At 43.3% G+C, this 22,035-nt stretch overlaps 1 protein-coding gene across 6 annotated transcripts; it reads right to left on the bottom strand.

Moving 5' to 3' along the window:
* Positions 1 to 1,478: 1,478 nt before the first annotated feature.
* CPA2 (carboxypeptidase A2) lies at positions 1,479 to 21,422 on the bottom strand. Of its 6 annotated transcripts, XM_069461582.1 has the most exons (12): positions 21,243 to 21,422; positions 20,419 to 20,762; positions 18,986 to 19,067; positions 17,841 to 17,975; positions 17,130 to 17,225; positions 15,276 to 15,377; positions 13,247 to 13,345; positions 11,813 to 11,923; positions 10,701 to 10,791; positions 8,972 to 9,171; positions 6,289 to 6,373; positions 1,485 to 1,716 (listed from the first exon to the last, which is right to left on the bottom strand). In XM_069461582.1, exons 2-12 carry the CDS (start codon positions 20,580 to 20,582, stop codon positions 1,529 to 1,531), a joined length of 1,353 nt encoding a protein of 450 aa, XP_069317683.1. In that variant the 5' UTR covers positions 20,583 to 20,762; positions 21,243 to 21,422; the 3' UTR covers positions 1,485 to 1,528. The 6 variants fall into 6 exon arrangements, with proteins under 6 accessions (XP_069317685.1, XP_069317683.1, XP_069317687.1 ...); XM_069461584.1 differs by lacking the exons at positions 20,419 to 20,762; positions 21,243 to 21,422 and adding an exon at positions 21,016 to 21,213 and having other exon boundaries at positions 1,479 to 1,716; XM_069461586.1 differs by lacking the exon at positions 20,419 to 20,762 and having other exon boundaries at positions 21,258 to 21,287.
* Positions 21,423 to 22,035: the final 613 nt, after the last annotated feature.

Below are 22,035 nucleotides of genomic sequence, written 5' to 3'. Positions count from 1 at the left end.
GCCATGGCACTCTAGCCCGGGCAACAGAGTGAGACTCTGTCTCAAAAAACAAACAAAAAAAACCCACTAATTTGAAAAAATAAAAAAATAAAACGGTAAGGAAGATGTTAATTAGATGATTGCAATATAGGCCATGACCATTACAATAGGAGAGACACTAATTGTGCTGGACTCTGAATACAGCAAGGACAGCAGAGTGAGGGCATCGGTGGGATGGAAAATTACGAAGAGGAGACATCAAGATAGTGGGATTTTTGCTGAGCCAAGGCAGGCCACGGACTTATACATCACAGGTGGGGGATGAGGAACTTGATCAGATACCAAAGTGGGGGATGACTTAGTAGGACCTTTGTGTAGACTGGCTTAGCGCCAAGAACCAGCCTAGCCTAAAGGAGGGCACAGAGTCGCAAGTGTGGTCCAGGAGAGAGCTATCAGGAGCTGGGGGCCCTTTTGTCCTCCCAGATTTACACTGCATTCCTAACCCGCCCTGTCCACCACAAAGCCTGGGCTCTACCAGCTTTGAAGTCAGGAACCAGAGAAACTGAGACCCGAATCTCTAAGAGATGTGAAGCAAAAGAATCAAGTCCCCAGAATTCTAAGCAAGCTGAAATTTAGTTCTTACCTTTTCTCTCAGAGAAAACCATACACATGAAGAAAACCTAAATTCCTAATGGAAGTGAATGTCCAAAGAGAAATCACGTGGAAGCTGAGAACCAGACTTGATGGGGCAACCAGAAAGGAGTGTCGCTGGTGTGGACTCCACCAGTTTGTATATTGCAGCATACTGGAAATGGAAATGCCAAAGGCAACAACGCAACCAGACACAATGCCTGGCACGTTGTAGTTGCTTCATTAGTATTTATAGAATAAAGGAACTCAAAAGTCCACTGCTTGCTGTACAATGCTACACTATTTAGCATTTAGGCGAAAGGGCTGACATTTGCTACAACACGATAAGCCTGGAAACATTATGTTAAGTGAAATAAGCCAGACACAAAGGGCAAATACTGTATGATTCCACTCATACCAAGTACGCAGCACAGGCACATTCATAGAGACGGAAAGTAGAACGGTGGTTACCAAGGGCGGAGGGAGAGGGGAATAAGGAGCTATTGTTTAATGGGTACAGAGTTTCAGTTTGAGATAAAAAAAAAGTCTGGAGATGGGTAGTGGTTACCGTGGCATAACACTGTGAATGTACTTAATGCCACTGAATTGCACACTTAGAGATAATCAGAATGGTAAATGTTATGTAATGTATAATTTTTTGAGTCAGATGTGGATTATATGTAATGTACAATTTATCACAATTTTTAAAAAATGTTTTAAAGGATGCTGGGAGCATTCTGCTCAGGGTGGATATTTTTTAAAAAGACAAAAGGGTACAGTGCAGTGAATTGCTGTGTTTTAGGGCAGCAGAAACCGAAGAACTGGTACTCCCAGATCAGGGTTAGAAAAAGGAATAATCACAACCCAACTTTGCTTCAAACCAAAGAGATTTAATGGTGTTTGTTTCCTCCCCAGGCCCCTAGTAGGGGTGGTCTCGCACATGCTCCAGGATCGTCTGCAAGCCAAGCCAGGTCTCTTCGGCCGTGGGCAAGATCTGATTGGCTGGCAAGAGGAAGCCATGGCGCCCTGTGTCTCTCAGTTCAAAGGCAAATGAGTATTTGATGCCGTAATCATAGGACCAGTCAATGCTTCCCCCACTGGCTTGATCTGAAGGGCAAATGAGAATAAAGTTTGGTTATACTCTTCCCACTGGTCTCTCACAGCAATGTAACCTCTCTACTAAATTCTACCATTATCAAAGATGAGTCAGGCCCCTATATGCATGAACTGTGAGACAAGGGATAGTTCAGTGGAGGGTCATACTTATGAAAAAAATACACGATAATTTGAAAAGCAAATGGTGTAATTCAAATGCACACTATACTCAGCCTTCCTTTGGTGTTCTTAGGAACCTCTAGCTCTACCCAGCACCCATTTGGAATCCCACTTGCTGTCCTAACTGGCATCTTCTCCACCTTAGGGAAGCTACACCACTTCCTTCTTCAGAAGGCACAGATAGTTTTCTCTAGCAGGAGGGGAGGGATTACAAATGGAGTAAGAGACTTGATTCCTGCCCTCAAGGGACTTTCAGCATTAAGGGTGGAGCAGGCTCTGCTCTGCTATCAATCAGCCCGCCCGGCACCTCTGCCTGATGGGTTTAGCCAGTACAGTAATGAGCACCTGAGACATGACGTGACAGATGATGAAGTAAGATGGCGCGAGCCTATGAGGCAACCATGACTCAGAAGAGCTGAGCAATGAATGGCCCTGAGGGCCCTCCTGGGAAGGGCAGGTAGAGGTTACATGGAGGACATGGCTGGAGCAGAGATGGCGGAAGCCACCTACTCCCTACGAAGAGGGCTGGGAAGACCAGGGAGGATGTGGCAGAAAAGAGTAGGACTAGAGAGGTTAGTACTATGAATTAATGCTATGAACCCCATGACTTGTGTCTTTGCCTTCACCCAGAGCAGCCATTCGAGCACCTGGCAAATAACAAATTCTAAGTGGTTGCTGACTTGAACTAAATCTTCCCCAGGTACCAAAATTACTAACTCATCCTTTTGGTGTGGCTAAACGGCACAGCCAATCACACCAGGAGGTCCACAGGGGACAGAATGCTGGCTTCAAATGGAATCCTTCCCCTGCAAATAATTACCTGGGTGACCTAAGGCAAATCCCTTATCCCTCTGAGGCCAGATGACTCGTCTGTGGATAGGGATGATACTACTACGTACTTCACAGGGCAGTGAGACTCAAATGGGATTACACAATGGTTACAATTAGAACACTAGTTGAGCACTACTAAATGTGTTCAGCACCATGTTAGGTTGGTTCATTTAATCTGTAGGTAGGTCCTAGTATTATTCCTATTTTTAGAAGAGGAAAGTGAGATTCTGAGAGTTGAAGTGAAGGAGCTAGGATAATATATGTAGAATGAGCATTCAGCAAGTGTCAGTTATGATTACGACTATTATTATCAACAAATGCCCAGGATCCTGTCAAAAAAGTAAGACTATAGGCCAGGCACGGTGGCTCACGCCTGTAATCCTAGCACTCTGGGAGGCCGCAGCGGGAGGATCACTTGAGGTCAGTAGTTCGAGACCAGCCTGAGCAAGAGCGAGACCTCATCTCTACTAAAAAATTAGAAATTCTCTGGACAACTAAAAACATATAGAAAAAATTAGCCGGGCATGGTGGCGCATGCCTGTAGTCCCAGCTACTTGGGAGGCTGAAGCAGAAGGATTGCTTAAACCCAGGAGTTTGAGGTTGCTGTGAGCTAGGCTGATGCCATGGCACTCTAGCCAGGGCAAAAGAGCGAGACTCTGTCTCCAAAAGAAAAAAAAAATAGAAAGAAATTAGCTGGACAACTAAAAAACATATAGAAAATATTAGCCGGGCATGGTGGCGCATGCCTGTAATCCCAGCTACTCGGGAGGCTGAGGCAGGAGGATTGCTTGAGCCCAGGAGTTTGAGGTTGCTGTGAGCTAGGCTGATGCCACAACACTCTAGCCCGGGCAACAGAGTGAGACTCTGTCTCCAAAAAAAAAAAAAAAAAAAAAAGTAAGACTACAGTAAGGACCAGACGTAACTGGAGGAGGATTCACCAGGAAACTAACAGTCAGTGTTTATACAGTGCTTTAGAGTTAGTGAACACTGTTATTCCATATACTAGCTTGTGAGCCTCTCAACAACCCATTTCACAGATGAAGACACGAAGAAAGGATGAGTGACCAGCCCAAGGTTACTTTGTGGCTGTGCTGTAACTCAAACCCAGGCCTCTGTCAGCAAGCTCTGTGTTTTCTTCCCCCTACACCTCCCTGAGAAAGAACTCAAGGAACAACATCTCCTGGACCAAGTACCTATTGTAGTGCCACTCCTCAAAGCCCTTTCCAGATGGAAAGCTGCCCAGGAAATGTCTCACCCACCACAGGCACACAGCAACCTCTTAGGTGGAGTGAGCAGGTGTTCAGCCCAGACCTGCATACCAAGCTGGGGCAGCAGGCAAAAAGGACTTAATTAGGACTGGTCCTTAGAGGCAGTGCTTGTCCACGCTGGAATGAGACCAGGATAACAGAGTCAGCTCTGGGCAATGATGCAACCAGAACTTGCTCAGCCATCAATGGTCAGGTTTCGAAAGATCATACAGTAAACACTATACTTGACCAATATTTGCTCAGTAGGAATATCTTCAACATCTGTGATGTCACCAAGGAAAACATACTCAACCTCAGCCTTCCAAGGTCTACCTTATTTGCAAATACCTCCAGATAAGGCAGGTGTAAAACTAGATTCCTTATAATAGAATTGCTGAGATCCACGTGGGGGTCTCAGGGGTATATGATGCCACTCTGCTGATACTCCGAACTCCAGAGTCCACTCAAAAGCTGCCAGCCAGACAAAGGCACAGATTCCTCGGTCTTGACTTGTGACGGTCTCAAGCTAGGTCCAGCCCTCTGTTCCCACTGCCACAATTCAGAGGGCCCTCCTCTCTGGAGGTTCCCCTGATGAAGGTGAGAACAATCCCATGTGGAACATGGATAAAATGGTCTCAGCAACTGTGAGCAGATCAGTCTTCCCAGAGAACAGCCTAAAAAAATATGTAACAAGAGCTCCAAAGCTGTTTATTCCATTTGATTCAGTAATCTTGCCTTGGGAATATACTCCAAAAAGATCGTCCAACAGAAAAAGGAGTTTGTACAAACATGTTCAAAATAGTACTATTTAGCAAAAATGTTGAAACAATCCAAAGACGCAATAACTGGGATATAGCAATATAATGGAATAACAAGTACCTAGAATGTAAATGCATAAAACTATACAGAACTTTAAAAAGCTGAGTACAAAATATATGGTTACAACTACATAAATATATTCATATTCATTGACAAAATCATTGACGAACTTGAAAATGATAAGATATGATAATTGGATTTTTTATAAAGTTTTTAAAATGTATCATAAATTGCAAAAAAGAGCAAAAATAAAAAAAGACATAACCTGGGAAAAAAGAAACTTTGAGGACATGTAATATAATTACCAGATAAGTAGTTTTTGCATTTCCATGATATGGTGAGTAAAATATCACTCCCCTTAAGTCCCCAGTAAGAAAACCATGACTAACAAGCGTGCATTCCTGCAAATTCCCACGACCGCCCCTCTTATGGCTGTAGCTACATACATGCCCACAGCGCATCCGAAGACATGCTCCTCTTGTCCCAGCCTGACTGGCTACCTCTGCCTGCCCGTGCTTGTCCCCTTCTTTCCCCTCTTTTCCCCTACTCTGGCACCACCCTGCATTGGTCATTTCTTCTCTTTCCTGTATCTTCCACCACTCCCTTTCTATTGGTTCTTTTCCCACAGTTAATAAATATATCTCTTATCCCACCCCCCACCCCCCAAAAAAGCCTTCCATTCCTCTCTCCTTTCTTTCTCATCCACTTTTCTGAAACTGCTCTGGTTAAGGTCACCAATAAACTAGTGGTGAAAATTTAATGGAAAATGTTCTGTCCTTACCTTAGTTGAAGGGAAGATTAATAAAAGAACATGATTTAGGACCAGGTCTTGATAGAGGTCCATTTTTAGGCAAAGAGATTCTACATAACAAGAGTAAGCTGGGGCCGGACGCGGTGGCTCACGCCTGTAATCCTAGCACTCTGGGAGGCTGAGGTGGGCAGACTGTTTGAGCTCAGGAGTTTGAGACCAGCCTGAGCAAAAGTGAGACCCCGTCTCTACTAAAAAAAAATAAAATAACATAAAAAGAAATTAGCTGGATAACTAAATATATATATATATATATACACATATATATAAAATTAGCCGGGCATGGTGGCGCATGCCTGTAGTCCCAGCTACTTGGGAGGCTGAGGCAGAAGGATCTCTTGAGCCCAGGAGTTTGAGGTTGCTGTGAGCTAGGCTGACGCCACGGCACTCTAGCCCGGGCAACAGAGTGAGACTGTGTCTCAAAAAAAAAAAAAAAAAGAGTAAGCTGTAAGGATCTGGACAAGCACAGGAGCGAGCAAAAAACTCATATATTTAGGAAGTTCTTTGTACCAGACATTACACAGCAAGTGTCTCAGGAGGAGACGAGACTTACTGAGGGAGACTGGGTAAGGTTGGGTTCCGTGCATGAAGGCCTATCCCTTTCACATCAAAGTATTTAAAAGCTTTGGCCCAAACTCACATGGTGCCTGCCAACTTAGTGGCTCATTTGTAAAAACTTCCAGCACATTAGATACTTACAGATAACTGAGCAGATTGGTCCCACTTGGTACTTGGTACCATGCAAGCTTTCCACAGACTGGGCAGCCTTTTGGGCCACTTCATTCTAGAGTGAGAGAAGCAAACAAATGTGGCTGGATAACATTTGTCTCTTGGGAGATCAGTTGCCCAACAGTGGAATGTAGAACGGGAAGGTTTGGTTATCTAGACTGTCTGGTTAATTGAGCTGGAAGCACAATACCGTTTTTGTTTTAACCATTTTCACTGAGAAGTAAGCACAAGTTCACTTCTGTTGGCTTTGAAAACACAACATGAAGTCTGTCAGTGTTTATTTGACCATCCTGGTGTTTGCAGCACTCCAGGGTTCATGATTTTGCCACCAGCTCTCCTTGCTCAGGAGTGTGGATGGACATAGAATGGGTGTAAGGGCGCTAAAGAGATCATGTACTGTCCCCAGGACATACCTGGGAAGTTGATTTTTTTTTTTTTTTTTTTTAGCTAAATCCCTATACTGGCTTATTTCCCTGTGATTGTCTCTTTTTCCAAGAAGTAGAGCTCAGAAAAATATTTTCTGTTATTTGACAGTTCCAATTTTGACTGATTGAGGCTTTACCGTCCTTGTTAGGGATAAACGTAAGGTCTTGAGCTTGGATCCAGGAAAACAACTGTACAATTACCAGATGGGGAAACCTGGCTCGGTAGAATCCTTGGAGAGCCTGGGGGTTTCTGTTGTCAATGAGTCCAGCATAAATTAATGGCAAGGTGCCACTGCCAAAAAACTAACATGACCCTCAACAGCATTAGCAGAAGTGCACTGTCTGGATGAGCGAGGTTATGATCACGCTCTGCTCTGTGCTGGTTAACCCACAACACAAGTTCTACATTCACTTCTGGGAGCCAGCCTTGAAGAACACAGACAAACCAAAGCACGCTCAGGAAACAACTACCAGAATAGGGAGGGAACCTGATCCCGTAATGTGAGTACTTGAAGGAACTGGGGTTATTTAGGAGAAAAAAGACCTAGGAGAAGCAGGTGTGGTCTTCAAGTAATTAATGGATTTGCCTCTCAAAGGGAAATAAACTTGCTCAATAGAGCCAGATGATAAACCAGGACTGATAGGTGAAAACCATGGGGAGGAGGTTTGGCTCTGTAAAGAAGAGTTCTAACAATCAAACCTGCCCCAGCACAGACAGTCCCGTGGAGGCAGGAAGCCATCGAATCACAGGCTATATGACTGCAGGTAGAGATTTGAGCGCCAGGTTTGGATAATTTAAGGTCATCTAGGTCTACTAAAAGTATACTTTAGGTTCTTTCCAACCATTACATTCCTTTTCCTTGATTTGAAATTGAATACTAATACCATCAAAACTCTGAAAACTGCTTTACAGAGTTAAAATTCAACTGATGAGATGAAAAATACACCTGAATTAGAATAATCTATACCATTACTGCCTGCGGCTACTGACAATAATATACTTGAAGGTACATTGATAAAAGGTCCCAATGCAGGCCTTATCCCTAACATATGGGTTTCAAAAACCAAGCTTAGGAGCCAGGTTGGAAATATCTGCACATTTTTTTCAGCTGGGGCTATCTCTTGCTCAATTAGGAATAGCCTTCTGAGATGTCACTGTCGGACCTAAGGCTGCCACCAGTTTGCTTATTCCTGAAAGAGGAAAGATGACAGAAAGTACCAAATTAGGGAGGCGAGTGTTTCAGTCCCAACATCACACACCAGTGTGTCATCATGACAGGTCACAGAGCCAAACGCCCCAGGAAAGAATGAGGCAAGTTCTTGGGAAGCAGTATTGATTAGTGCAGAGCATCTGACTACACACCCCAGAGCCTCAGATCCAAATCCAAGGGGGTTTTTTTCCCCTTAAGCAATGAAAAGCACATCCTGGGAATTTATGATCAAATCCAACTCCTGCTCATCTAGATTAAGGTAACAGTAATTTTGTGAATTCTATTTCCCAAGGAAACTCAATTTAGAAAAGTTCATAACCAGCCTTTCAAACTTTTGGCTGCACCACAATCTTCCCAGTGGTTGAACTTGTGTCTCATTCATCTTTGTTTTGTTTTTTGTTTTGTTTTTTTAATTTTTTAGAAATGGGGCGGGGCGCAATGGCTCACACCTGTAATCCTAGCACTCTGGGAGGCTGAGGCGGGTGGATCGCTCGAGGTCAGGAGTTCGAGACCAGCCTGAGCAAGAGTGAGACCCTGTCTCTACTAAAAATAGAAAGAAATGATCTGGCCAACTAAAATATATATGTAGAAAAAATTAGCCGGGCATGGTGGTGCATAACTGTAGTCCCACCTACTCGGGAGGCTGAGGCGTAGGATTGCTTAAGCCCAGGAGTTTGAGGTTGCTGTGAGCTAGGCTGACGCCACGGCACTCACTCTAGCCCGGGCAACAGAGCGAGACCCTATCTCAAAAAAAAAAAAAGAAAAAAATAATTTTTTAGAAATCGGATCTCACTGTGTTGCCCAGGCTGGACTTAAACTCCTGGGCTCAAGCCATCCTCCCAGCTCAGCCTCCCAAGTAGCTGGGACTACAGGAGGGTGCCACTGTGCCCACCTCATTCATCTTTGTCACCTATCACTAGTACACATCCACCTCAGTGCCTAACTTTATGACTGAAACTTACTTGTCTACACAATGGATGTTTGTTGCTGAGCTGAAATTAAGCTTCAGAAACTCACCAGCTCATCAAAGTTAGCTGACTTGGTACATGTATACCCATAGGGGAACATCAGCAGCTGGGAATAGCTGTGGAGGGTAATGAAGGCCTTGACTTTTCCATGGCTCTTGATGAAGTCCACTATCGATTTCACTTCAACCTCAGAGTTGGCACTGCGTCCATGGTAAGAATCAGAGCAAGGGTTGTTACTGGCGCCAGGTCCTGAGGAGATGCAGAAGAAGCCCAGTGAGGACAATGAGCTTTAAGACACAGTAAGGAAGAGGCTATCATGAATCACTAAGTTTCTCCTCTGGAAATCAGAGTGATTGTCATCGTGTTAGATTAAGTCTCTTCCTAAGGAAATAGGAAGCACAACCAAAGTGATTCTGGATACACCTATTCTTTAAAAAATAGGTTCTTTCTGTCATGTAGAATGGCAGAAAGAGCCACCAAATTATATCATCTCTCCGTGGGAGTTGTTGGAAGAAAAGTTAGATTTACTATTATAGATGGAATTCCTGCATTGGGTGGGAGTTTAGCAAATTTATTTTCTGGCATCTCATCCAATTCTTAGAGTCCAAGAGTAGAAGATTCTATGCATCTTTACTTCCAAATAACAAAGTCACAAATGCAAGGAAACTCTGACACCCTTTCTACAGTGAGGAAATCACAACTACGTTTGACAACAAGGCCATCTTTGGCCTTGATTCTCTCCGCAACTAGCATGGCTCAAGACCACTGAAGTGGGTCCATGGTGGGTGTGCCCGAGCCTCTGAAGGCTAGAGAACCTCTGAGGGGATGGGGAGGGCTAGAATTCCCCAGGCTATCTAAGTGATACAGACAGAACGCCACCTTATTTGAAAATTATTTAATAAAAATAACATTTCAGGAAAAAAATGTGATATCGAATTGCAGGGCATTATTCAATATCGGAGATCTGATGCTTTGACTTTTTTCCCCCTAAGCTAAAGAAAAAAAAGAAATTGTAAAAGCAATGGATGATGTTGCCACTCACCCATATCCTGTCACAATTCCCTAGTGTGTCCTGTCTCGGTTCCATAGCTCTCATTAATTCATTTGTTTTACAAATATTTACTGATTGCCTCGTATGTTGCAGCCTCTGTGCTAGGTGTTAGGAATACAGCCGTGAAAAAAGGCACAGCTCCTAACCTCTGTCGCCTACTGAGGGGGAAAAAAAATCAAAGAAATTTCAATTCCATGATTAGTGAAACATAAGTGGTTTTAACCAGTGGCTGAAAACATAAATGAGCCCCTAACTAGCATGGCATTGAACTCCAAATCATAACAGCTGCAAGTCAACAAAACCAGAACAGCAAGCTAATACTTTACCTTTGAATCTATTTTGAAAATCAATTTCTTAATCCTATTTGTACTTCGTTTTAGTTTTCTTTCTCGAAGCATCCATAGATGATGTAATGCTTCTCCTCGGAATAGATCCTAACCCCCTCTAGTGGTTGGTTCAGGGCTTCCTGCGGCCTCCCGCCATTGCAAGCCCAACCGGCTTGTGAGAAAACCAAGATGTGAGACAAAACATATTAAATGCTGCTCAGAGCTCTGTGACAGCACTGAGCTCCTGTGAAGGGAATTTAGTTAAGTGTTTTTCAAATAGGTTTCTAAATGGCTTGAATCCTGAATGGGTTTAGCAGGCTGACGCACCACAGAGCCATGCAAACCAGTTAGTTAGCCAGACAACCATCTGACCATCCCCAGGGGCAAGTCCCTGTGTTCACCTCCAAAACCTGCATCCCAGTTCCGGTTAGGATCCACACCGACACAGAAGCTTCCAGATACCTTGGACCGGGTCTTGCGCCACATACGATTCTTCAAAATCCCATGCAAAAGTAATACGAAAAAAAAGAAAGATGGTCATTCAGCCTGATGAGAAGTCCCTTTAAAATTCTGTTAATTTCCCTTGCTCCCTCCCGGAAAGGTCCCCTTGGAATTGCACTCATTTCCCTTGCCTGCAGGGGTGTCAAATAGTCCTCAAACAGGGCTCTGCTTGCAGCTTCTCTGCCATCTCACGAGGTGAGAAGTGGATGTTCCTCCATCTCCTCAAATGCATGCCTGCCTGCTGTGCTCACAACAAAAAGCCGGGAGAGAGAGGGGACTGTGATACAATATTTTGGAAAATATGGGGCTAAGTTGGTAAACTTACTTCAGTTCTTTGAAGGATTTTTTAATGCTTTAATGTTTTTACGAACCTCTAAGAAAGGGATATGGTGGGTGGTATTTCCTAGACTTGACTGTGGAACCCTTTATTCATTCGGTATCTCATGAGATACTGTAGTTAGCTCTCTCCAAAAATAAACTTGAAGTTCCAATTCATTTTGAATATACGTGGGGTCACAGTTGCCACAATAGTGTTTTGTAATGAGATTTTAAAGGGGAAAAAAACCTACATAACCCCTTTTAGTGATATTACAGGGGCTTTCTTCCACAGATTCTAAGCACAATGCCAGACGCATTGTACTCCTACCCAAATCCTACTGCAATCTAATTGTCAGCAGGTAACATCCGCCTCCTCTTTTCTATCAATCCTACCACAAAAACGCAGAGATAATTGGAACAAATCTCTTAGGTGACTCACAGCGAACACTGAGCTCTAATAGCACAGGCTAACAGCCGAAATGGGCTCTGGCAGAGACGACATGCAAAGACATCATGTACCAGAGCAAGAAAGGATTATAAACACCTCTCCGTGCCTCATTTCCGGGCACTACTGAGAGATGAGGCATTCCATTTAGCAAAAATCAAGAAAAGAAAGATTACTTTTATTATGTTTTTGAAGTTCCTACACATCTCCTTAGGTCCTTGTTGAAGAAGAGGAAAGATCCAGGCTTACTTGGGTTTGAGAGAATGCGTATCCGTCGGGGTTTGTGACTGGCAGCAGGAAGATGTCCAAAGTGTCCAGGATGGAAGTGATAGATGGATCATTTCCATAATCAGAAGCAATCTAAGCAGGGACATTATATATGTCAACCTCATGTTCCCCCTCACTGGGGAACGCAGGACAAAACATTAATGCAATGTGTTTTCTCCAAATGTGAATTAGGAATCACTGTTGGTCAATGAGTCTTCCAGGTCCAGCCTCCTGCAGTGTTAATGTGTTTAATACCCCAATGTCTATACTTTTATTTATTGTCAGAATAATTTACTTACATTAAGTAAAAACCAGATATCACATATCCATTCTCTTTCAAGAGCAGTAGCATTCTTCCTATTAATTCTGGTGAGGCATTTTGCAATGGTGGGCAATAGTATATGTGGTTTATGTAGATCTATGAACCAAAGAAATTTTTTTTAGCATTCCTAATCCCCACACTGGGTAGTTTTCCATAAGAACTCATGACCAACATCAGATTACTTAAATATGTGGAGACTTTGCTAAAGATATAGAGAACTGGTTAAATTCCATTTGGGCAATTACATTTTTACTTGCCATCAATAGCAGTAGAGTTGAAGTTTCTGCTGGATTAAAATTTATTCATTTCCTGTGCTCAGCCATCCTAACACATTATTATTCAACTGTTAAATATCCATTTAATAATACCCTAAAGGTAAACGCATTTTAATTGAAGGGAAAAATGTATCAGTCGGTATGCACGTGGTTGCACATGCTTGAATGATCTGATGTGGATTGATTTCCTATGCTCATGAATTAACATTCTGATTTATAGCATGTCATTTTTGAATTACTTAAGAAATACCAGACTAGGTCACACCCAGCCCCATGTCCTGACTCTAATGCCAACAAACATGTGGAAGAGAGGTATTGCTATACTCTGACTTCAAAATCAGATTTGGGAAATTTTCAGAACCACCCAAACACCCTTAAATAATTCCACTTTGGATCTGTAGGTCAAAGTAAACTCTTCTTGCACCTGTTCATATGTTCTCTCTCAGCCTCTTTCGTGATTTTATAAATTTCTAGCACATCACGCCACAGCCCTTAGAATTCCAGGCAGCAAAGCGATTTTTCTCTAGTCAGTTCTTAGACTGAAATCTGACTCCCACGGTCCTTACTTGCCATCCTTTAGATCTTTTCTAGCTCGCTGCATCGTGTAACAGAGCATGCAGCAGCCAGCCCAAGGGGAGAGTGCGAGGGTGCCAGATGGGGCAATGCCAAAAAGGCTGGATGGGTCTGTTTCCTGCCCCTGCGACAAGAGAAGGGCTTGGGCTGAGAGGACCGGCCGTCAGGACCACAGAGACTGTTGTGTGTTTAGGTGGGCCTGACTCCAGAAAGACAAAATAAGCAAGGAATTTTTGGCAAAATAACCTTATTTGCTGTCCACAGTGCAGTAGCTTGTGTAACCCACTCTCGAGCATGGATGCCGGCATCCAGCCAGATGGCCGGCTTGTCTCCTCCGGTGCTGAACTGCAAAACAAGCGTGGCAATGTAAACGGCTCCACCGCGGTGGCACCTCGGCCCCTCCTTTCCCCCCACCTCGGGTCCTTCTCTGTTCCCCTTTCTGTTCTTGATGTGATTGAAAGAGGAGATGCAGACAATGACGCTGTCAATTAACTCTTCTCATTTAAGGTGGATTTTCTTTTGTCCCTTTTTTAAAATGTAAGCTTAAATGCAGGCTAATAAGCGGGACATGGGCTTTTTCGCCTTTGATGTTTATAAAAAATCATTGCAGATAACGTAATGACATGAAAATATGTTCATATGTTGTAAATTAGAAAAAAACAGGTTACAGAAATGTATGCCATTTTTAAAAAGACTGTTCACCAGATTTTGTTCTGGAGACCAAAAAAAATAAAAAGACTTCATATATTAATATACACACACACATACATATGAGAAAAAGGGAGAGGAGAAAGAAAAAAGGAAAAAGAGGGAAAGAAGTAGAAAAATACACAACATTGTTAATAACTGTTGTCCCATAGTTGTAGAATTAGAATTACTAGGATTTTTTCCTTTTTTTTTTTTTTGGTTTGTTTCTCCACTTTCCAAATTTATGCAATAATAATGTTATTTTTATTATAAAAATGCTCATAACCTTTTGAGACCTTCATAAAAACAGGATGGCAGGCTCTAGAGGTGCTTTCCAGAGTTTAAATTTTATGATCTAAGTGAGTTTTATTTGGAACAGTGGCTTTGCCAATTGGATCAGTAAATGGGGAGGAAAAGATTATTTTTGCACCATCAACTTCTATCTCCGTGCAGCATTCTAAACATAGCAGATAAGGTAAATGAGAAATGCAAATCCTCGCTAAAAATTACATTTCACGGGTTTTGAGAGTTTTAGTTGAATGTTGAATGTTTAGTTGAATGTTTTGTGCCTTTTCCTCTAAAGGGCTCAAATGTAAAAAGCAGGGAACTTTCAAAAACACTTAACATTTTCAACTACCAAACCATCCTGGAAAAGGGAAGGCCAGGAAAGTCCAAGGCCAGGAGAATCTGGAGTTTCCTGACCTAGTTGGGGGGCAGGTGGAGAAAATAAAAAGAAAGAATAATAAACATTAGCAAATGTACCCCAGTGTTATGAAGTAAGCAAACCACTTCTTTCAGGCTTGCTTTGGAAAAAAATGCTCTGGAGAAATCCATCTGTCCCAGTTAGTTGGTTCCCAGCCATAAGGTTTCCCAATTTAGCAAGGAGTTGTGACATTACCTCTTCTTTATTTATTTATTTTTTTTTCTTAACAAACTCTTTCTAGGAAAGCTGGGGAAATAATTTTCACTCTTTTTCAGGGCAAAGCGCAAAAGCTTGAAATTATCAGCACTAAGACAGGGGTTACAATTGGAGCAAAACCCTAAACTAAAAAACTATCACCTAAAAGAAAAAAAGGCTTCGTTCAGGGCATTTGCCTTTGCGGCTTAGCTGTCAGTCATCCTTCTGCACGCTACAGGAACTCTTCGTTTTTTTAAACTGAAGCTCAGGCAATTACTTGGTGCCTTTTCTAACTGGTTTTTTTTTTTTTTTTTTTTTTTTTTAAAGAGTAAAGAAAAGAGAAGATGAAGGGGGGGGAAGGGCAGAGAACTCCCACCTTGATTAATTACAGAAGACTCCCCCCACCTCCCCCTGCTCGGTTCCCATTGGCGCCCTCGCCCCATGCCCCGCGCGCGCGCGTCCGTCGGACGTGAGCACTAACTCACTCCTGCAGACCGGCGTCAGCCTGCGCAGGAAGAGGGGAAAAGAAAAGGGTGGGGGTGGATGCTCAAAACCAGCAAGGACCGGTTAGGAGGGGGATGAAAGAAAAAGAAAAAAGAACCGCTCTGCAAGCTGAGCGGGGACTGCGGGCCATGGAGGAAGGGAAATTCTAGAAGCATCGGGAGGAAAAACCGCCGCTGCGCCGTGTACCTTGAGCACGTTCATAGGCCTTTTCTCAAAAGAAGAGCCAATATTCACTTTGCTCACTAGACCAGGGTGCTCAGCCACGAGGTTATCAATTTCTTGAGAAATCTAAAATGTTTCAAATGAATACGTAAGACATTTGCACGTGAACGACCTGATGTGTTGCATTCGTTAGTGATTTTTCCCCTCGCCTCCATTCCCGTGCCCTGGGGTGCCGTGGAGAGGGGGGTGCTGGAGGGTCGGGGAGGTCCCAGCTAGGAGGTAAGAGCCAGCCGGCGTCTGCAGGGTCTGCTAGCCGGCATCTGCAGGGGCTGGAAAGGAGCAGCCATTCTGCTGCGGCAGTGCCGGCTCTTTGCAGTTTTGCGCAGAACAAAATGGCACTGCTCTGGCCTGCCTGTGGCTTCCTCGACCCCCGCCATGCGGCCGAGCTTCTCCAGCTATAAAGCTTCTCGGTCTCGCTAGCACAGGAACACAAACATTAGTGGCCCCCCAAAGGATGGCTGTAGAGGAGGGCGCTACAAAACGCAGCAGGGAGAGCTCAGGCCTGGGGACAATGAGGTGCCTGCCACCAACACACTAAAGCCACCAGCTACTCTGGCTCCCATTTTCCAAGGCTGATTGAAATTCTGCGCTTCTGGGGCGCCCAAGCTGTGTCCATTGCTGGAACTGAAACGTGTCCAGGCGCGTCTGGGGAGTTGATGGGGTGGAAACAGCCCCTCCAGCTGTTGCCAGCGTTTGCACTCCGTAGGAGGACACCAGTTTGTGTGGCCGGCAAGGGGGAGAGAGAGGGCATCTTGTTTTCTCCACTCCCTTTTCTTCTTTACTGTCTGTATTGGTCCACAGCCTCTTATCTGAAATCCTTGGGGCCATATGTATTTCAAATTAAAAAATTTCTTTTGAAGAGGGAGATTTAACAAAGGCAATAGGAAATATGTATTATATATTACACATGGGACATTGCTCCATATTCAAGCACATTAATATTTCTGGCAGTGAAACAAATGAGTAGCGAGTTCAGGTCAGATTTTGCTCCCAAATGAGTTTAGGTCAGATCAGGTTTTGCCACCAGATAAATTAGAGGGGAAAAATGCTTCAGAGCTCTTTGCATTTTAAAATTGCTGATTTGGAGGCTTGGTGCCAGAAACCTCCATTTTGGCTCTTCCCTACTCCCAGCCTCATGCCTGAACCCCACAACAGCTCTCCTTTCATGCCCCCTTCCACCCCCTACTCCTAAGTCGTTTAAGGGCAGATGACTCCTGTGAACCCCAAGAAGAACTCTGTGTCACAAAGAGGTAATGCATCGACGCCCAGGAGCTGCGTAGCAGCGTGGAGCACCAGCTGCAGGAAGGGAGCATTCTTCACAGGACCAACAAAACTCGGGAAAGACAGCACAGACTACATGAGGCTTTGCTACCCTGAGGCCTTGAAGCCTTAGGCAGGTTGCAAGACACCTGATCCCTGGCTGGAAGGCAGAGGCATCGAGGTGGCCCCTGATTCCGTCATCAGTGGCAGCCGTGAAGCAGAACTCTCACACGGCTCTGCGGACAGCACAGGTCGGAAGGCAGCAAGGGGGCTGAGAGGAAGCACATGAGCAGGAGAGGGCTGTTTGTTGGCTCACTTTAGACACTCCCAGACACTTCCAAAGTAGCTGGGTGGCTGGCGGGCTTCAGGTCCTGCATTAAGCAGGTGGAGATGTGGAGCCATGACACTGATGCTGGCTATGAAATCCTAGGGAAACTTGGAGAAGTTAGGAAATAGGAGAATCATTTCTAGGTCTCTTAATCACCATGTGGAAGTGCAGCCTCTGTCATCAGAGGAGAGAATGGCCCATTTCTCTGATGTTCATTTGGAAACACCTACCTCTTCCAAAGTATGGTAGGCCCCAAAGTTGAAGTTCCCATTCCGTTCTCTTCTCTGATTAAATAGCATTTCTTCCCTCTCTTTGTCCAACAGAACCTAAGATAAACCAATTATATCTATGATTAGTTTGTAGCAATGCATTTCAGTCTACAATTGTGAAAGAAATGGTGACACTCAGGTCCCCAGTACCAAGCTTTCCTCTTCCTGACTGGTAGGCTTTGGAGTCATGGCTTTCTCTTACTCTGGCAGTACTCCAAAAGTACTCTGGGGCATTAATGGCACTTCCTGCCAGCCAGATGCTGCAGATGCCGTGGTGGAATGGGAGGCACAGTCTTATGGCTCATACCACCTTTCTGGGAACTCAGGGCCTGAGTCAACCTCTAATCAAAACCTAAATCAGTAACAGCTTGCTTTTCTCTATTTTGACTACATACCCTTCAGGTTTGCACTTTATATTTCATGTTGTAGCCTCTCTTTTGCCTTTTCCCTGAAATTCTTTGTTACCATATTCTACTTGTGCCAAATGCAAAAGGAAGAGAGACACTGCCTCCCCACCCACCCTGCGGGGGTAGCCCAGGCTGCTGCAAGGTCCTAGGGACACCCACGAGTCCCTGCTTGGCACAGGGTACTCAAGAATAAAAGAGGGTGGACATGAACTGCAGTCTATGTGGATCAGCAAGCCTCTGGAAGGCTGGTCTGTGGCATAATTACCTGCACATCTTCAATCATGGTGGAGTAAGAAATTCCCTGGGACTCCAAGAAAACTTTGACTGCCTGGAGGTTGACAAAGGGAACTTGGACATGAGCTGTCTTCCCTGGGATGGTGGGAGACTTCCAAAAGTCAAGCTGAAAGGGATAAAAGGCCAAGCCAAGGAAATGAGTGGGTTTTTCTGGGGATATAGACAGTTCAGCATTGATAGATTTCAAGAAATCAACTTGTATATATTTTATCTTGAACCCACAAGACCAGAATCATTGTGGAATCACTATTGCAACAAGGGTTTTTAAACATCCAAGCATCAGCAAATGTGTTATATTGCTCCCTGCCTCTGCCCTGAACCCTCCACCATGGCTAGATATTAAAACTGGCAGAAGGGACCGGGTGTGGTGGCTCACGCCTGTAATCCTAGCATTCTGGGAGGCCCAGGCAGGAGGATAGCTCGAGGTCTGGAGTTCAAGACCAGCCTGAACAAGAGCGAGACCTCATCTCTACTAAGAATAGAAAGAAATTAGCTGGACATCTAAAAATATATATAGAAAAAATTAGCTGGCATAGTGGTGCGTGCCTGTAGTCCAGCTACTTGGGAGGCTGAGGCAGAAGGATTGCTTATGCCCAGGAATTGGAGGTTGCTGTGAGCTAGGCTGATGCCACGGCACTGTAGCCCAGGCAACAGAGCGAGACTCTGTCTCAAAAAAAATAAATAAAATAAAACTGGCAGAAGGAAAAGATTATTTAAAACTGTGGCAGTTTTTTTTTTTTTTATTTTTTAAAGCTGGCATTCAAGTGATCAATTCATTTCATATTAGGATATAAATACCATAAATTATTTTAGAAGGAAAATATGAATTAAAGGTGTTCAACAATTTTTCAAAGTAACTTTCACATTCTATTCTATTCTTTTCATCCTTATAATAAACCTATGAAATACAAGAATGGTATATTTATTGCCAGTATGCTGAATGGGAAAATAAGACACAGGGCAGGTAGGTGACTTGACATGTAGTTAGGACTAGCGCCCAGGTTTTTGGAATCCCAGCTCTGTGAGTTAGCATTCCACCCTACATCAGAGAAGTCATAGTATCTAACTGCAGTATCCACTCTGGGAAACAGAACCCGCCCCTTCCAGGACAGATACCTTAAGATGTTCTTCAGCCTCCAATTCTAGCAAATTTTTAATTTGTTCTTCATTGCTTGGTACAACCTCAAGAACTTGGTCCCTAAAGAAAATGAACCACAGGCATGATCTTAAAAGCAAAACCTGGGCACTTTCCTATTGCTTTCTGCTTCTGTTAGTCTCTGCATGTAACAGATTAACGCGACAGTCAATAATCTCTTTGACAATCCAGAAACTAATAAGTAGCATACTGACCCACATCCTCAGAATGAGGAGGTGATAGAATGGCTTTATTTCCTCTAAGGAAACGTTATTTAAATAATAATTAAGAGGTGTACCTGCTCCTGGCAGGAAGCTTGCCATTAAAGTTACCTTTCCTTTAGCTAATGAGTGTTTGTCAAATAACACCTGCTGCTCATAAAGTGCTAGCTTTTAAACTCGTCTGTTCCTGTTTTTCAGAAATAAGTTTTTAAAAAGTGGAATAATTAACTTGGTGCTTATAAGGGGAATCAAATTCACATGTGAGTAGACATAAGTTTGTTTTGTTTTTTTTTTTGGTTTGGGGTTTTTTTTTGTTTGTTTGTTTTCAGGGTTTTTTTGTTTGTTTGTTTTTTGTTTTTGTCAAATGAAAATATATTGGGGTTCCATCTCCAAACCCCATTCATGTGGCCCAAACTCGGGGCATGGCCAGGGACAATTGGGACCCAGACAAGTCATGATGTGTCTCTCTTTACACACACACACACACACACACACACACAGACACACACACGCACACTTACAATGGGAATAAAAGATTTGCAGGAAAGAGAAATCTCAAAACAAGCAAACACCTGTCTTTCAAGAAGAGTTTGGGTGGAAGAGCTGGATTCTTATAGCCTTTTCCTTGGTGATAGAGTTCCGTCTCTATCCCTTTCTCCAAGCAGGCAGACTTCCCGAATCATTGGCCCACTCATTTGTGCAGTGGGGAAGGAATCTGCACAATGAGCATATATATATGGGGACCAGCACATAGGTCCTTGAAACCAAGTCCCATGCAATTTCCAGCAAACTCCGGTGGAATGCATAAATGATGGAATGTGAGCTCTTCAAGGCTCTTCTGCCCCAAGTATCCATCTGCCACAAATAGTCTGAAAATTCTTCCATTTGAGTCTCATTACTTTTAGTTAATGCATGGACTCTCTGGAGTCCTCCTTTAAAATGGGAAGGTGCTGGAAAAAGTAAATACATTAGGCTAATATTTCCTGGTGTTTATTCTAAGGAATAGTAGTAGTTCTTTGAGTTGCTCAGCAAGAAAAGGGGGGTAGTTAGCAATTTTTAAAAATTTGGGTACATACATGCTGCAACCTAGATCTCCTCTTATAGATTTATAATGCACACTAATTTAGTCAAAGTTCTTAGAAATCCTATAGTTTGTTTAACCCTCTCATTCCCAAATTTATTTGACCACTCACTTTTTTGGAGCAAATTGATTTGACTGCTTCGTTAGTTCCCTGGAACACTCTCCAAAAAATGCTGCCGAAAGCCCCACGTAACATTTTGGAGCCAAAGTACTTGGGAGCAAAGATGAGAGCAGGAGTCCAGCTGGAGTCTCCAGCCTTGCCCGCCCCCACTCCATGCGGTTCCACTGCCAACACGCTGAATCTGAAGCTGGGCCAGACAGGGACTGAGGGGTAGGTGAACCCCAGAAAGGTAGGAAGGAGCTGGGAGCATTGCCTGGACACCTCCTAAGATGCCCTGAGGCCAGTGGCCATGCAGCTTTATTTCACCTGATGTTTGTCATCCCACATTCTGATCACTGGAGGGGAAAATGAGTAAAAAAATCGGGCTGTGTGTGTTCGGTTTTCACTTTCGTTTTTTTTCCTTTAAATGCCATTCATCTTTTTTTTGATCACCCACTCCTATTTTTCCCACTACTGAACCACCCACAAATCTAAGAGAACTCTGGAGACACTGAACACTTAACACCGTTTACTCTGTAACAGTCAAGGGAGAGGCTCAGTGAAATCAGTTCAATAAAATTCCAACAAGCACCAGAAAGCGTAACTTACCCCACAAATGTTTCTCGACAGTAGATGTGCCCCAAAAGGGCACCAAAAAACAGGATCAACCTCATGGTCAGGAGTTTTCCCAGAGTCCAGAATTCAAGAGTCTTTCCTGAATTTTATTTATAGGCACTGTAGCTGGAGCTGATCTACTGACCTAAGAACTCAAGCGAATTTCCTACATGGTAAAATTCCCACCTGCATGTGAAATTCTCAAGGTTATAGATACTCACCTGTGTGATACTCACCAATCTGTCCGTTTTCCATTCCTGTGATGAGATAACAAACTTCAGTGGAAAGAAAACAAAGTTGCTAGAGCATATCAAGGGCGAGTCATATATTTATAATTTAGAACATAAAATGTCGCTAGCTCTGCCCAGTGATAGAAACCAGATTAATAGACCTAGAGGTTAAAGTCCTTTCTGGGTTTCTGACAAAAAAAAGGACAGAGCATTTATAGCAATTACTCAGGCATCCTGTCTATCACATTCCATTAGTTTGCTCATTTGTTTGTTTTTGTAATGTTTACCCTGAACCACTGTAATCACCCAGTCCACGTCTGCTGAATGTCCCTGTAGATGTGGCCCACTCCAGTCCTCACTCTATATTAAAACAAAACAGAAGGCCTTTTAATATTCAATTTCACACTGTCTCTAAAGTGATCCATCTGTATTTGCAACAAACTGATATCTCTGTTTCTGTGCTTTTTCCCAAAATGAAAATGTCTTTCTGATTATAACAAGGAAGTTACCTGTTACAGAAAGTTTGGATTTGGATTGAAATGAAGTGTTTTATTTAATCACCAGTAATTCCTCCACCCAAAGAAAACCATTTAGTATATCTTTCCAAATTTCTCTCCATGCTTTAGATTTTTTTCTTAAACAAAGATTAGATCAGATAGCATATCCTGGGTTTTTTTGTTTGTTTGTTTGTTTTTAAAAGAATGGCTTTAATCATCATTTTAAGTATACGGCAGGGGAAAAGTGTGCTTTAATTAAATATACATCATACCAGTGATGCTGGCAA

Source organism: Eulemur rufifrons, chromosome 29, assembly GCF_041146395.1.
Source record: "Eulemur rufifrons isolate Redbay chromosome 29, OSU_ERuf_1, whole genome shotgun sequence".
Taxonomy (NCBI): domain Eukaryota; kingdom Metazoa; phylum Chordata; class Mammalia; order Primates; family Lemuridae; genus Eulemur; species Eulemur rufifrons.
The sequence above is the reverse complement of the archived record's forward strand: the minus strand, read 5'-3'. Positions and strand labels throughout refer to the sequence as shown.